General features: G+C 43.1%; 1 protein-coding gene across 1 annotated transcript; it reads left to right on the top strand.

Annotated features, from left to right (window-relative positions):
* Positions 1-12289: 12289 nt before the first annotated feature.
* Positions 12290-14902, top strand: LOC138793146 (dynein light chain 2, cytoplasmic). Its single transcript, XM_069971494.1, has 3 exons — positions 12290-12393; positions 14204-14342; positions 14478-14902. The coding sequence occupies exons 2-3, from the start codon at positions 14211-14213 to the stop codon at positions 14613-14615; spliced, it is 270 nt and encodes an 89-aa protein (XP_069827595.1). The 5' UTR covers positions 12290-12393; positions 14204-14210; the 3' UTR covers positions 14616-14902.
* The last annotated feature ends 902 nt before the right edge of the window (positions 14903-15804 follow it).

Raw genomic sequence — 15804 nt, 5'->3', positions numbered from 1 at the left:
CCAAGATGAATTCTTTGAGAGGTGTACTTTCCAAAATGGGGTGACTTTTGGGGGATTCTATTCTGCTGACACTACAGGGGCACTGCAAACGCACCTGGCGCTCAGAAACTTCTTCAGAAAATCTGCATTAAAAAAGCTAATTGGCGCTCCTTTCCTTCTGAGCCCCGCTGTGTGCCCATACAGTGTTTTATGCCCACATATGAGGTACCTTTTTACTCAGGAGAACCTCCGTTACAAATTTTGGGGTACTTTTTTCTCTTGTTCCTCGTGAAATTGAGAAATTTCAAACTAAAGAAACATAATGTTTGAAAAATTTGAGTTTTTCATTTTTACTGTCTAATTTTGAATACTTTCCTCTAACACCTGTGGGGTCAAAATGCTCATCCTACCCCAAGATGAATTCTTTGAGGGGTGCACTTTCCAAAATGGGGTGACTTATGGGGGGTTTTCTCTCTGCTGACACTACAGGGGCACTGCAAATGCACCTGGCGCTCGGAAACTTCTTCAGCAAAATCTGCAATGGAAAAGCTAATTGGCGCTCCCTTCCTTCTGAGCCCTGCTGTGTGCCCATACAGTGGTTTACGCCCACATATGGGGTACCGTAGTACTCAAGAGAACCTGCGTTACAAATTTTGGGGTGCTTTTTCTCTCATGTTCCTTTTGAAAATTAGAAATTTTAATCTAAACGTATATATTATTGGAAAATTTTTATTTTTCATTTTTTTTACGGCCTAAGGCTAGGTTCACACTATGTAACTGTGCGGCTGTATTTTTTATGCGGTTGTAAATGTGCGGATGAAACTACGGCCGTGGGAAAAAATAGACATGCGGCTGAAAACATACGGTCATTTACTTGGAAATCTGGTTCAACTAAAAATAACAAATAAAATCTTAAGAAAGTGATGCAAACACCTCTGGATGCATCTGGGAAAGCAGGAAAACAGTTTACATGAATTGCTATTACCGGGGTTTGCGATCCTCTGCAGTATGCCGATGCCTCTCATGGTTAATATATTGAATTAATAAAACACATTTTCTTTGTAATAAAGTCCCTTTCGTTGTTCAATAATTTAATTCTAAAGAATCCATCATTTTGCAATTAAATATACTGTTAAAATAAATATATATATAAATAAATGTATATTTATATATATATTTATTTTTTGACAGTATATTTAATTGCACAATGATGGATTCGTTAGAATTAAATTATTGAACAACGAAAGGGACTTTATTACAAAGAAAATGTGTTTAATTAATTTAATATATTAACTATTAGAGGCATCGGCATGCGGCATCATTGCCGGCTATTTTTGAAGTACTCCGTACGGACCGCCTGTCAATCCACGGCCGCATGTCCAGCCGCAAACAATGGTCTTGTTCATTTTTTACGGGTCCGTTTACGATAGGGCCGTAGATTCATACATAGTGTGCACTGTGCAGCCGTATATCCTATACTTTCCAGCGTACGCATGAACCACCAAAAATACCGCCGCACAATTACAGCCGCAAATACAGCCGCACAGTTACATAGTGTGAACCTAGCCTAATGGTGAATACTTTCCTCCAGCCCCTGTAGGGTTAAAATGCTCATTATACCCCTAGATTATTTCTTTAAGGTGTGTAGTTTCCAAAGGGTCACTTATGGGGGTTTCCAGTATACAAACCTCCTAAATCAACTTAAAAAAAGAACTGGTCCCTAAAAAAATCAGTTTTGGAAACTTTTACGAAAATGTAGTAATTTGCTGATAAATTTCTAAGCCTTGTAACACCCTAAAAAAGTAAAATATGTTTATGAAATGAAGCCAGAATAAAGAGGACATATCGGTAATGTTACTTAGTAACTAATTTATGTGATACGACTTTCTTTTTTTAGAAGCAGAGAATTTCAAAGTTCATAAAATGCTAATTTTTTTAATTTTTCATGATATTTTGATGTTTTTCACAAAAAACACACAAAGTAGTGACCAAATTTTGCCACTAATATAAAGTGCCATATGTGACGAAAAAACAATCTCAGAATCGCTAGCATACGTTAAAGCATCACTGAGCTATAAGCGCATAAAGTAAGACAGGTCAGATTTTGAAAAATGAGCCTGGTCTTTTAGGTGCAAATAGGCTTGGTCTTGAAGGGGTTAACACATATATTATTGGAAAATTTCTATTTTCACTATTTTCCATTTTTTTCCGGCCTAATGGTGAATATTTTCCTCCAGCCCCTGTAGGGTCAAAATGCTCATTATACCCCTAAATTAATCCTTTAAGGTGTCTAGTTTCCAAAATGGGTCCACTTATGAGGGTTTCCAGTATACAAGCCTCCTAAATCTAATTAAAAAAAAACTGGTCCCTAAAGAAAAATCAGTTTTGGAAATTTCATGAAAATTTGATAATTTGCTGATACATAGCCCCGTAACACCCCAAAAAAATGAAATATGTTTACGAAATAAAATCAGAATAAAGAGGACATATTGATAATGTGACTTACTAACTAATTTTTGTCATGTGACTTTCTTTTTTTAGAAGCAATGAATTTCAAAAGTCGTAAAGTGCAAATTTTTCATGATATTTTGATGTTTTTCACAAAAAAACACACAAGACAGTGACCACATTTTGCCACTAACATAAAGTACCATATGTTACGAAAAAACAGTCTCAGAATCGCTAGCATACGTTTAAACATCACTGAGCTATAAGCGTGAGACAGGTCAGATTTTGAAAAATGAGCCTGGTCATTAAGGCCCAAATAGGCTCGGTCCCTAAGGGGTTAAATTCTATTATGGGGGGATAGCATCTATCTCAAAGATTTTATGCAAACCTGGGGGCTTGGGTGGGCCCAGGTCTAGGAAGACCTCGGTGTGGTGAGCCCCCGGATGATGTTGTAGCGGCGGGACGGCCGGTCATTTGCCAGGTGGAAGTGACACCACTTCTTGAGGATTGCCGAGATACAGCCGGACCTTTAGGGTTTTGTCACATGACGCCAGTACCTAGTGGGCACACAGGTGTGATGGCACACCTGCTTTAAGAAGATAAGGCCGGTTGTACCCTTTTCCCCTGTGGTCGGTGTCCTGTCGGGTTGCTGCAGGGTCCCTTGAGATAGTGTAGTCACGGGTGGTCAGAGTGGTATAGTAACCCTCCCGAATAGTGGTAGGACCCACCACCCACAGATAGGGGAAATGTCCCAAGGTTGCAGTGTAGTGCTGTGCAGGTGGTAGCCAGTAATCACAGACTCTGTAATAAATTTGACTTGGTTTACTACTCGTTAATGTGCAGCAGGGAATACAACGAATCTTCAGGAACACTTGGTATAGTTCAAATAAATACACATACATAGAACCACCAGATCTGTGGGATAAGTGCTGAGCAGGATGTAGTGGAGTTGATAAGGTTGTACTGAGGTAGTAGAGAGGAGGGGGCCGTGAAAGTCTCAACCCAATTAGTAATGTGCTCTGCTGGGAAGTTGGAGTGCTTAGAAGAATACTTGTAGAAGAAGAGGAAACAACCTGTGCCTGCGTTTTAACCTTTCTTATAGTCTTTACACCACCTTATGCCCACTAGCTTTGGCTGAACTTTACTGATGGGTGACACAGGTCCCAAACCCTGTTACCTGAGTTGAGCGGAATGGTCAGGGTTTCCTAAGTACACCTGCGCTGCGAGATGGAGTTCATCGACCTTTTTAGTAACTTTGCTCTACCCGGATCAGTTCCTAGCTCTTTGGCTTTTCTGCGGAGACTGTCCTGCCCTGTACTGATTCCTATTCCTCGGCGTGGGTTGAGGTTATCTGTAGGCTAGTCCTCTTCTGAAGGGCATCATACAGAGTGTTGTGAGAGCTGGCTGTTCTGCGTCCTACCCATGCGGGGCACTGACTAAGGACTAACACTGACTTGGAGGGTCCTCTCCTTCCTGTCCAGCATGTGTGTGTAGCGCCCTGTGGTTAGGTGAAAAGAGTGCAATAGAGAAACAGGATAGAAAAGAAAGAATAGGACAGAAGAAAGGATAAATCCCACTGGATAACAGAATCTGGTACAGAGACAAACAATAACCCTTTAGTATACTTCAGCTGTGCAGCTTCTAGACCAGTCATGTCAAACTCTGGTCTGCGGGCCAAATCTGGCCCGCGGTGCCATTATTTTTGGCCCACCAGGCAATTCAGAGTTTGAATTACATCTGGCCCGCCATGGCTACTATATGAGACTACTGGGGAGGGCTAGCTACTATATGAGACTACTGGGGAGGGCTGGCTACTATATGAGACTACAGGGGAGGGCTGGCCACTATATAAGAGACTATGGGGGAGGGCTGTCTACTATATAAGAGACTATGGGGGAGGGCTGGCTACTATATAAGAGACTATGGGGAGAGCTGGCTACTATATAAGACTACTGGGGAGGGCTGGCTACTATAAACAAGACTATTGGAGAGGGCTAGCTACTATATGAGACTACTGTGGAAGGCTGTCTAGTATATGAGTCTACTGGGGAGGGCTGGCTACTATATAAGAGACTATGAGGGAGGGCTGGCTACTATATAACAGACTATGGGGAGAGCTGGCTACTATATGAGACTACTGGGGAGGGCTGGCTACTATATGAGACTATGGGGGAGGGTTGGCTACTATATGAGACTATGGGGTAGGGCTGGCTACTATATGAGACTACAGGGGAGAGCTGGCTATTTTATGAGACTATTAGGGAGGGCTGGCTACTGTAGGAGACTATTGGGGAGGGCTTGCTACTATAGAAGACTATTGGGGAGGGCTGGCTACTATAGGAGACTATTGGGGAGGGCTGGCTACTATATAAGAGACTATGAGACTATGTCGGGAAATTTTGGTTGGGTTGGCTACTACATGAGGTAATATTGAGGGGTTGGCTATTACATGGGTTGGGGTTTAATCACATCATAGCAATTTATCATGTCATTTATCACAGTGCACAGCGGAGGGAGATGCACACCACTGACAGTGCCAGGACCGCCGCATTCGAGCTTCAATAATTATCAAGGTTGGCCCACGACTTTGTCGAATTTTTTAATTTTGGCCCACTGTGTATTTGAGTTTGACACCACTGTTCTAGACCTTAGTTACACACTATAGCGACATCTAGTGGTCATCTTTAGTAATACAACAGCTATAGTGAGATCACAGACAAGTACAGACTTTTACGAAGGGTGTAAAGAATAGCAACACCCACAGTGAGACACCACACTCCGTGCGGGTCTGTGTTAGGTGGCTGGGTGGGCCTAGGCCTAGGTGGGTTTTAGCAAAGGAAAAGTAAATTTGGCATGGGTAATTGGGTTTAGGGTGGAAGGTCTCCCTCTTGGTCCCTTCACCTTGACGCGGTGAGGGAGCCTGCGTGTCTTGGTGATCCATTGAGCTAAGCTAGTGGGGTCAGTACTCCTGGCAGGGTTAACTGTGCCAGATACGTCAGTGGGGAGAGGCCAGACTAAGCAAGGCTCTCTGAAGAAAGGGCTGGTATCCTTTTTCTGTACCCTGCCACAAAATATAGATGAAAATCATCCACTGTGGTCAGAAGACAAGCAATGTGTTAGTGAAATCCTTCCAGCTGACTGAATTAATTCAGGCATACATCATGTGGATGATGCTTTGCAGTAAAGAAGTTGTAGAGGATACACCATTAGAAAGTTTGTCAAGAGACAGAACGCTATCATTTCACAATATCTATAGTTGTATATAAGCAGCCATGTATATGCTTTTTCTTTGGTCTGCTCTATGTTTAATTACACCCAGCTTTTTGAGGCCATATTTCTTAAGCAACCATAACAGCATCATACTGGAGTAATAGCTCTCACTTGTTTTACGCTTTACCACACCTTAATGATAGTCTGCTTGCATTATCACACCCTACATTTCTACTTATAATCTTACTTATAATCTGTGTTCTTGTTACACACACAACGAAATTTAGTTATGTCATTTAAAAAGACTGACCGTGGTGGTCAGCTATCTACCTGCTTATTATTAGCTACCTATATAGCATAATACCTACTGAAACCTGCTATTTATACCTTGCAATTATAAACATATAGCATGTCTCTGTAGTGTGTACCTGCGATATTCTCTGCTTTACTGTGTCTATTGTTTATTGTTACATTTTCCTGTTCTTTGTTGGATATCGATGTTGTACTGCTTCATGGTTTACAACTGTCTCTAAAAATATGTTAAAAATCCAATAAATATATTGAAACAGAAAGTTTGTCCTGGGTGATAGAATCAAGACTGGACAGCGCCTCAATGATCTCTATAATGGTGCGTTTACATGAAGCGTTTATACGGTACGATATATCGTACGGAAAATTCGTTTTGCGATCGTTTTGCGAACACTTAAGCCTATCTCACACATTGGTTAAATCGGCGAACGACTGTTCACACGGAATGATTTGCGAATTTTTTGCGAACGACGATTTGATAACATGTTGAAAGATCAAAATGAGCGATGTATCGTTCGTCGTTTGATCGTACGCTGCGTTTACACGTACGATTATCGTTCGAATTCGATCGTTATCGCGCAAATTCGCACGATAGTCATTACGTGTAAACGCACCATAAGACCAATAGCTTGTTTCTCTGCAACAATGTCCTGTATACCTGGACTCCAACAAATCAATTACTAGGGGGAGATTTATCAAAGGGTTTAAAATTTAGACTGGTGCAAACTGCTCACAGCAACCAATCACAGCTCAGCTTCCAGCTCTGGTGAAAGGAAAGAGGAGCTGTGATTGGTTGCTGTGGCCAGTTTGCACCAGTCTAAATTTTACACCCTTTGATAAATCTCCCCCCTAGTGTGGAAGACAGAAAGGCTAATGCTGCGTTTACACAGAGCGATAACACTGTTCAACGGACAAAAAGGTTCTGACATGACAACAGTTGATCTTAACTAATTTTGGGGTGCTGAAATAAAAAATGATGTTCAAATTTAGAAATTGGCTGTAATTTTCAAGATTCGCCGATTTAACCAATGTGTGAGATAGGCTTAAGCGTTCGCAAAACGATCGCAAAACGAGTTTTCCGTATGACATATCGTACCGTCTAAACGCTGCTCGTTATGAAAAAAAAATCGTTACTCCGACATCGTTAATTGTACGATCGGGCCAATTATCGTTACGTGTAAACGCACCATTAGAATGACCAATATGGAAAAAAGGTATCAGGGTAAGGCTAGGTTCACACTGCGTTTTTGAAATCCTATTTTTTTTTCAAAAAACGGATGAATAAAACGTATGCATTTGTGTGCATCCGTTCTTCCATTGACTTCCATTATAAAAAAATAAACGGATCAAAATGGATCCGTTTTTCTGACGAACACAAAAGTACTGTCAGTCAATGGAAAAATGGATCAAAACAGATGCACACAAATGCATCCATTTTTTTCATCCGTTTTTTGCAAAAACGGATTGCAAAAACGCAGTGTGAACCTAGCCTCAATGGAACCCATCTATGCTTGCAGATAACTGTTGGACAGATATCAGAGACAATCCCATGTATGAATACAAAAAACACGTGTAAATGCACAGAGTAGCCATTGAATAAGGAGCGACATTCCAGAGTTCAATAAACATAAATAATTTGTAAAAATTCTTAGATCTGCCTGTAAATTGTAGTTGATTTCAGATAGAACTAAGTTTCCTATGAATATATTTCAAAAGTTTATGAACAGTAACCTTGCTTCCTTATGATTGCAGAAGTAATAAATATGTCGGCTATTATACTGTATTCTATACAATTCACAAAACAGTAACATGAGAACTCTTCCATATCATAGAAACTAGAGCCAATTAACATTTTTCCTTGTGATATTTGAATTCAGCACATAAAAATCATTAAGAAATGGCTAATTTTATTTCGGAACCAAACAACTTTTGAAAGAATGTTGGCCAGTGTAATTCGCCCGATTGTACAATTAACGATTTTGAAGTAACAATTTTTTTTCCATAACGATCAGCGTTTAGACGGAACGATATATCGTATGGAAAAATCGTTTTGCAATCGCTTAAGCCTATGTCGCACATAGGTTAAATTGGTGAACGACTGTTTACACGGAATGATCTGCGAATTTTTTGCAAACGACCAACGGCGATTTGAGAACATGTTCAAAGATCAAAATGAACAATCTCTCGCTCGTCGCTTGATCGTTTGCTGCGTTTACGCGTATGACATTGGCACGATAATTGTTCCGTGTAAACGCAGCATTAGAAAGACCAAGCCAGCTTAAAGAAGACCTAAGCATGATGTCAACCAGGAAACCAGGACTGGACTGGGACTAAAATGCAGCCCTGGCATTGGAGAGGCCTGCTTATACTGCTTACAAAGCCCGACTTATACCGCTTACAGTGGCCCGCGTATACCACTTACAGAAAGGATAAATAATACTGCTACATCTTGACTATTCTGTGAAAGTCTGTACTGCCGTGATCAAGGGGGTGTGTTTCCCCGAAACATGTAGGCCTATGTTTTTATCTTTTGTAACTTTTTATATGCCTCATAATAAAGACAACAAAACTTTTTTTGGACGCTGTGGATCTTCTCCTCCTTCTTACATCTTGACTATGTTACCATTGAAAAGTACCACAAGGACTACTACTGAACAAAAATCACCAGCATTACTCCTTTAATAGTGGCAGTGTAGTTATTAGGGTACAGTTACTTCCAGTGACTCACAGGGGGCATCTTCGCTTATCAGAGCTGTTCACTTTCCCTTTTCATCTGCATTTTGTCCCGGCTAGAGATGAGCAAATCTACTGTAGGAACTAAGCAAATCCCTTTGTACCTATATCTGCATTCTCATTAGGTTGTGGGCTTTTAAGTCCAGTCCAGTTTTCCAGGACCGGATTCATCTTTTCCAAGCACCTGGAAAAAAGATGCACGGAGAAGAGCAGACTTCAAAGCCCCACAGCCTGATAAGCAGAATGCAGATAGGAACTAAGCGATTCACTTTGTTCCTACTGTAGATTTACTCAGCTCTAGTCCCGGCCATTATGAAGACTTTTAATCATGACTTGTCCCCAGCAGAATCTACTGAATAAACATTTTAGGCTCCACACACCTTCTAGCACCCTTCCCACCTCTATACAATACCCTATCCATAGGTATGTCAGTAAAGTAGCATGAAGATTTCAACTGTTTCGGAGCTCCCAGCATCATGATTCCTCCGTAATCACAAAACACATGACAGTGTGTGCGCAGACACAGTAACACATTTTATAGAGACAGCTATAGAACTTTCAGTGTATTTTGTAATAGAAAGTCATTTTCCCTATATGAAGTTCCCCTTTAATCCCTTAACGATGGATGATGTACATTTACGCTATCTCGTCCCTAGGGAGCGCTGATCCCGGCTCGCTATTCTATTGATCTGGTCTGCAGCACACCAGACCAACAGAACACCAATTTCATTGATTGGTGCTGTATAAAGCATACTACACCGATCCCTATGAGGGATCAGTGTAGCTATAGTATATTAGAAGTCACCCAGGGGGACTTCTAATTACTGTACAAGTTTAAAAAAAAAAGTGTTTCTATGAATAAAAAAAAAAAAAACCTCCACTAATAAAAAGTCTGATCCCCCCCCTTTTCCCATTTTATAAATAAAAATAAATAAATGTTTGGTATTGTCGCATGTGTAATTGCCCGAACTATTACATTTTTCCAGTCCTGATCTCGCACGGTAAACGACGTGAGCATAAAAAAAAGCCAAAGTGCAAAATTTCGCACTTTTGGTTGCATCAAATCAAGAAAAATTGTAATAAAAAGCGATAAAAAAACGCATATAAGCAATCAAGGTATCGATAGAAAGAACAGATTATGGAAATGACACTGCACACAGCCCCATAGACCAAAGGATAAAAGCGTTATAAAGCTGGGAATAGAGCAATTTTAAGGGACGTTTATTTTCTGTAAAAGGTTTGATTTTTTTAAAAGCCATCAAATAATGTAAAAGTTATGCCAGTTGCATATTGTTTTAATCTTATCAACTTGAGGAACATATATGTCAGTTTTACCATAAGACGAATGGCGTAAAAATAACGCCCCCCCCCCCCCCAAATAAAAAGAATTGCTTTTTTTTTTTTTTCAATTTCACCGCGTATATAATGTTTTTCTGTTTTCCCAGCGTATTTTATGCAAAGATTAAAGGAGAAGTCCGGCGAAAATAATTTTTTTATATGTTATTACTGATGGAAAGTTATACAATTTTCTAATGTACATTAATTATGGGAAATGCTCCTATACTGCTATTTCCCTTAATTTAGTGTACCAGGAAGTATTAGAATTCTCCCAGAAGCAGTGACGTCACGACGAAAGGTGTAATTCCTATGGAGTGTCCAGCAGGGGGCGCACTATATATAGAAGTCAATGAGTACCATTGACTTCTATATATAGTGCGCCCCTGCTGGACACTCCATTGGAATTACAATGGATGTGTATGTAATGTAATATACAGTGTTTTTGATTGAATACATTTATGAAATACTTTGGGGAGCAAGTGTCCTTGCTCCCCAGAGTATTCCATAAATGTAAGCAATCAGTACATCACAGTAAGCACGCCGCTACCGAAACGCCCGCCGCTGCCGCCACTGCCGCCGCTGTGGACTACTCTCCCCACCTGCTCATAGCATGTGCAGGTGATGGGAGAGTAGTAGCCGGGTTATATGGCTGAGATCGCCGCCGCGATGCCGCGCAGGGGGAGCCGCTCATCACTGCAGCTATCATCCCCCTCCGCTCCCCCCTCCTGCTGCTTCCTTACTCTATGTGATAGCTGACTTCCTGCCCGGCCGCTGGCACGTGTGAACGGAGAGCGGCGGCCCGGCAGGAAGTCAGCTATCACATAGAGTAAGGAAGCAGCAGGAGGGGGGAGCGGAGGGGGCTGCAGTGATGAGCGGCTCCCCCTGCGCGGCATCGCGGCGGCGATCTCAGCCATATAACCCAGCTACTACTCTCCTATCACCTGCACATGCTATGAGCAGGTGGGGAGAGTAGTCCACAGCGGCGGCAGTGGCGGCAGCGGTGGGCGTTTCGGTAGCGGCGTGCTTACTGTGATGTACTGATTGCTTACATTTATGGAATACTCTGGGGAGCAAGGACACTTGCTCCCCAAAGTATTTCATAAATGTATTCAATCAAAAACACTGTATATTACATTACATACACATCCATTGTAATTCCAATGGAGTGTCCAGCAGGGGCGCACTATATATAGAAGTCAATGGTACTCATTGACTTCTATATATAGTGCGCCCCCTGCTGGACACTCCATAGGAATTACACCTTTCGTCGTGACGTCACTGCTTCTGAGAGAATTCTAACACTTCCTGGTACACTAAATTAAGGGAAATAGCAGTATAGGAGCATTTCCCATAATTAATGTACATTAGAAAATTGTATAACTTTCCATAAGTAATAACATATAAAAAAATAATTTTCGCCGGACTTGTCCTTTAAGTCTGCCATTGCAAAGTGGCGCAAAAAATAAGAGCTCATGTAGGTCTGTAGGGAAAAAATACAAGTGCTATGGCCTTTTAAACACGAGGAGGAAAAAACGAGAACGCAAAAATGAAAATTGGCTCATTAAGGGGTTAAGGCCACAGTTGACAGTGCCCAGTAGTACTGGGGCAGGGAGGCTTCTGTACGCATATTCCCTTGTGTGGTACACCTCAGAATGAGCAGACACAGTCCCTGCTCCCGTCCTGTAGTGATCAGTCATACATACAGGGGGAGATTTATCAAACATGGTGTAAAGCGAAACTAGCTCAGTTGCCCCTAGCAACCAATCAGATTCAGATTTATTTTCCATACAGTCTGAGGAATGAAAGGTGGAATCTGATTGGTTGCTAGGGGCAACTGAGCCAGTTTCATTTTACACCATGTTTGATAAATCTCCGCCATAATGTTGTGTAATGTGCTGCCTGAGGCGAGCTCTTCATTTTGCCACAGGGCAGATAGGGCCCTGAGTGTGACCCTAGCTTTTATGGTGAATTTGCCCACCCAAATAAAACAGTATGTTTTAACTGGATGCAAAACCGAAATGTGAACAGGGCCTTTTACGTGTAAAAACGCATATATCTTTACCGTGCGAAAGGAGTTACCCAGATGCGTGTGTGTACCTGTATTTCTAGTACACACACACAGAGAACGTGCAATGGGCGGCGGGAGCTGCAATCTCCTCACGGCATTGTGGGATGCAATAAGATGTAGGCAGAGAAGCGCGAGGGGAAAGTGCCCGCAGTGCTGGGGGAGGCGGAGTCTGCACCAATAGCCGCCGCGGTTGGCTGAGCCACTACAGGGGGAGGAGCCGCTATTTCAGAGGGAAGGCGAGAGTCAGAGCGCTAATCGAGTCTAGAGAGACCTACAGCTTGCGGAGAGGCTGCGCTACACTGTGACAGGTGAGCTACCTGCGCTGGCCGCTGCTTTACCACATACAACTCTATGCAAAGGTTGGGCGGCAACTTGTATGGCGTGGGTGGAGGTGCCGGGGGGCTACGCAGAGAGCTGGGTGGGCGGGTGTCCTCTATGAGGTGCGGAGCCCTGCTGCTCGCTATTAGATTGCAGATATAGAAGCGTGGGTGAGGGATGGTGGGGATGCACGGTGGGGCCTGCACACTGCGCCCCCTGCAGGGCTGACCCGTGTACCCTGTCCGGGCTGTGGCGCCCATAGTGACTGCTGATCCCTCCTCTGTGTGCAGGAGGAGGCCTGACATGGTGGCTGTGGAGGAGTCCTGACATGGTGGCTGCTGTGCTGGCTGAGTCCTCAGGCTCGGGGGTCCTCTTGGTGAGAGACCTCACATGGTGGCTGCTGTGCTGGCTGAGCCCTCAGGCTTAGGGGTCCATGGAGCAGGGGGTCATCTAGGTGCAGGAGGAGCCCTGACATGGTAGTTGGTGTGCTGGCTGGGGGGAGGGGGGGTCCTCTAGGTGCAGGAGAAGCCCTGACATGGTAGTTGGTGTGCTGGCTGGGGGGAGGGGGGGTCCTCTAGGTGCAGGAGGAGCCCTGACATGGTAGTTGGTGTGCTGGCTGGGGGGAGGGGGGGTCCTCTAGGTGCAGGAGGAGCCCTGACATGGTAGTTGGTGTTCTTGCTGAGTCTTTAGGTTGGGGGGGGGGGGGGTCCTCTGGGTGCAGGAGGAGCCCTGATGTGGTGGTTGTTGTGCTAGCTGAGTTCTCAGGCTGAGGGAGGTGGGGTTCTCCATGTGCAGGAGGAGCCCTGACATAGTAATAGTTGGTGTGCTTGCTGAGTCCTTAGGTTGGGGGGTCCTCTATGCACAGGAGAAGCCCTGGTGGTTGGTGTTCTCTGCTGTTAGGGTGGGTCTCTCCATGTAGTAATAGCTGCATCATCTCTATTATATGGAGGGGCCTGTGCATAGTGCAGGCTGGGGCCCCCTCTCTCCATAGGATAATGCTAAACTCTGAGCTATGAGCTATTAGTGATTCTATCAGGACTCCCAGGCCACTCTCCTCAGCATGGACTGTATAGAGAGATGGTCCATGTGACTGACTGCTCTGCAGGCGCTTCATGTGACCTACATCGGCCTTTGTCTACATATAGCTGCCGGCTGATCTCTACAAAAGCTTCCGTGAATCTGTTATAGGGAAGTGAGGCCTAAAGGCGCCATGCTCTGTGTGCTGCAAATGGAGAAACTTCCATTGTTCCCTGTGAGCAGCTGCTTCCCCTGGAGAGTTCAGCGGGATCACTGGCAGGAAGGCCATAGAATAACTAACGTCATCATTACCTGATGCCTCTGTGACTGAGTGGAGATAGTCGATGCTGTACATTACGAGTATCTATAGATTGGTTTGTGCTGTTAAATGCGTGAAACCTCTCGGACATATAAAGTGACTTTCTGCACTTTGTGCCCCTCATCTGGTGTTCATATGTATGGAATTGTGTATAGTCTAAACCTGGGCAGTGTTCAGACCATGTACTTGGAAGGTGTATATATTGTCCTGATGTGTTGTAACAGTGTCGTAAACCTGTGATTCCTATGGCTACTCTGCCTCCCTAAAAGCTAAGGGGCAGCTGTAGCTAAACTCTTTAGCAACCAATCAGTGCTCAGCTTTCACTTCTTAAATTGCTGTAAAGTGAAAGCTGACTGGTTGCTGTGGGCTGCCGTCAATGAATGAGGCACCATGTATACATAAAGCTGAGTTAGGATTTCCCGTTGGAGAACGCTGTGTGAATGTAATGGCACTTTCTCTTCCAGGTGCATCATGTCTGACAGAAAGGCTGTGATAAAGAATGCTGATATGTCCGAGGACATGCAGCAGGATGCGGTGGACTGTGCCACACAAGCTATGGAGAAATATAACATCGAGAAGGATATTGCAGCTTATATCAAGAAGGTAGGTTGCACAGGTCACTAGTAATGGTTGCCGTTACGCCTGTCCGTAGTATTGGTAGATCAGCTGAGGAATCGGACAACCGAAGGTCTGGTCACCCACAAGCTAAAACTAAAGCCTTTCCTTTTTAAATTGCAGGAATTTGACAAGAAATACAACCCGACCTGGCATTGCATTGTCGGCAGAAACTTTGGCAGCTATGTAACACATGAGACAAAGCATTTCATCTATTTTTATTTGGGCCAGGTTGCGATTCTCCTCTTCAAATCTGGCTAGAAAGAATGAGAATCATGGACTGTAATGCACTGATGGCTGGAGCCAGGATCCCCTCTAACATGGCTGTGCAGCTGCATGGACTGTATACTATATTTAATGTGTATATGTTGCAGTAAAATGACTTTTGTTTAGTTGCCTGGAGACAAGGCGGCTTTATTTTGTTACTGCTTTCTTTTTCTTTTCTTTTTTTTCCCCTTTTTTTGTTGTATTGCACTTGGGGGAAACTGTAAATGCTTTTCAATGGCCTTTAAACAGGAAGAAAATAAACTATTCTACATTAAACCTTATGCCGGTGATGCATATATCTTTCCCTCTAAGATTTTTTTTTTTTTTTTTTTTTTGTTTCGATTGGCTGGTAAGATGGCTGGTAAGATTGGTAAGATGGACTGAAGTATCGGGATACATGGGTGGTTTCACATGTTAGGAAGCGGGAGATTTAACACTTTAATGTGGTTGATAAAACTAGACAAGACTGGCATAAGCTGCGCTAAATCTGTCAATTGTGCACGTTCTCTGGGGGGAGGGGTTATATAAAGTCTTATGCAAACAAAGGAGTTGTCGTCCATGGCAACTGATTAGGTTCCAGCTCTTATTTTCCAGATATCACCTTAAAATGAAAGCATTTAATCTGGTTGCTATAGGCAACTGCTCCATTTGCGCAAGGCTTGGTAAGTGTCGTTCCCCCCTCCCCAGAGTCAGAGCGCACTATTCTCAGCGACTGGCCCAGACTTGTTGTTCTTAAGATGAGAGAAAATCTTGTGCTTATAGTAACCAATCACAGCCTGGCTTTACCAGGTATCTGAGAAATGGAAGCTAAGCTGTGATTGGTTGGTTTTGTTCATATTGTTACCTCAACCCTTCCTACCAAAGCCCACTGCCCACAACTAAAAAAGGGCCCACTGCCCACAACTAAAAAAGGGCTCACTAACAGCTAGATCAACCTAAGTTAGGGTTCATTTACACAAAAAGTGACAGATTATCTGCCAAATATTTGAAGCCAAAGCAGGAATGGATTTGAAAAGAGGAAAAATCTAAGGCTTTCCTGATCTCTTTATTGTCTTTCTGGCTTTGGCTTCAAATCTTTGGCAGATAATATTTCTCTGTAAATGGACCCTTACTGTGAATTAGTTTAAAAAAAAAAAATGTCCAGTGCTTGGCCTTAAATATATTGCTGCCGGTGCATATAATA

Source organism: Dendropsophus ebraccatus, chromosome 5, assembly GCF_027789765.1.
Source record: "Dendropsophus ebraccatus isolate aDenEbr1 chromosome 5, aDenEbr1.pat, whole genome shotgun sequence".
NCBI classification, from domain to species: Eukaryota; Metazoa; Chordata; class Amphibia; order Anura; family Hylidae; genus Dendropsophus; species Dendropsophus ebraccatus.
Note: the sequence above shows the minus strand (reverse complement) of the source record. Positions and strands in the feature narration are given on the sequence as shown.

Excerpts from the sequence above, each read along its gene's own strand:
- LOC138793146 (XM_069971494.1), top strand. The coding sequence starts at position 14,211 with ATGTCTGACAGAAAGGCTGTGATAAAGAATGCTGATATGTCCGAGGAC. Across the intron at positions 14,343-14,477 it reads TTGCAGCTTATATCAAGAAG|GAATTTGACAAGAAATACAA; the intron begins GTAGGTTGCACA and ends TTTAAATTGCAG.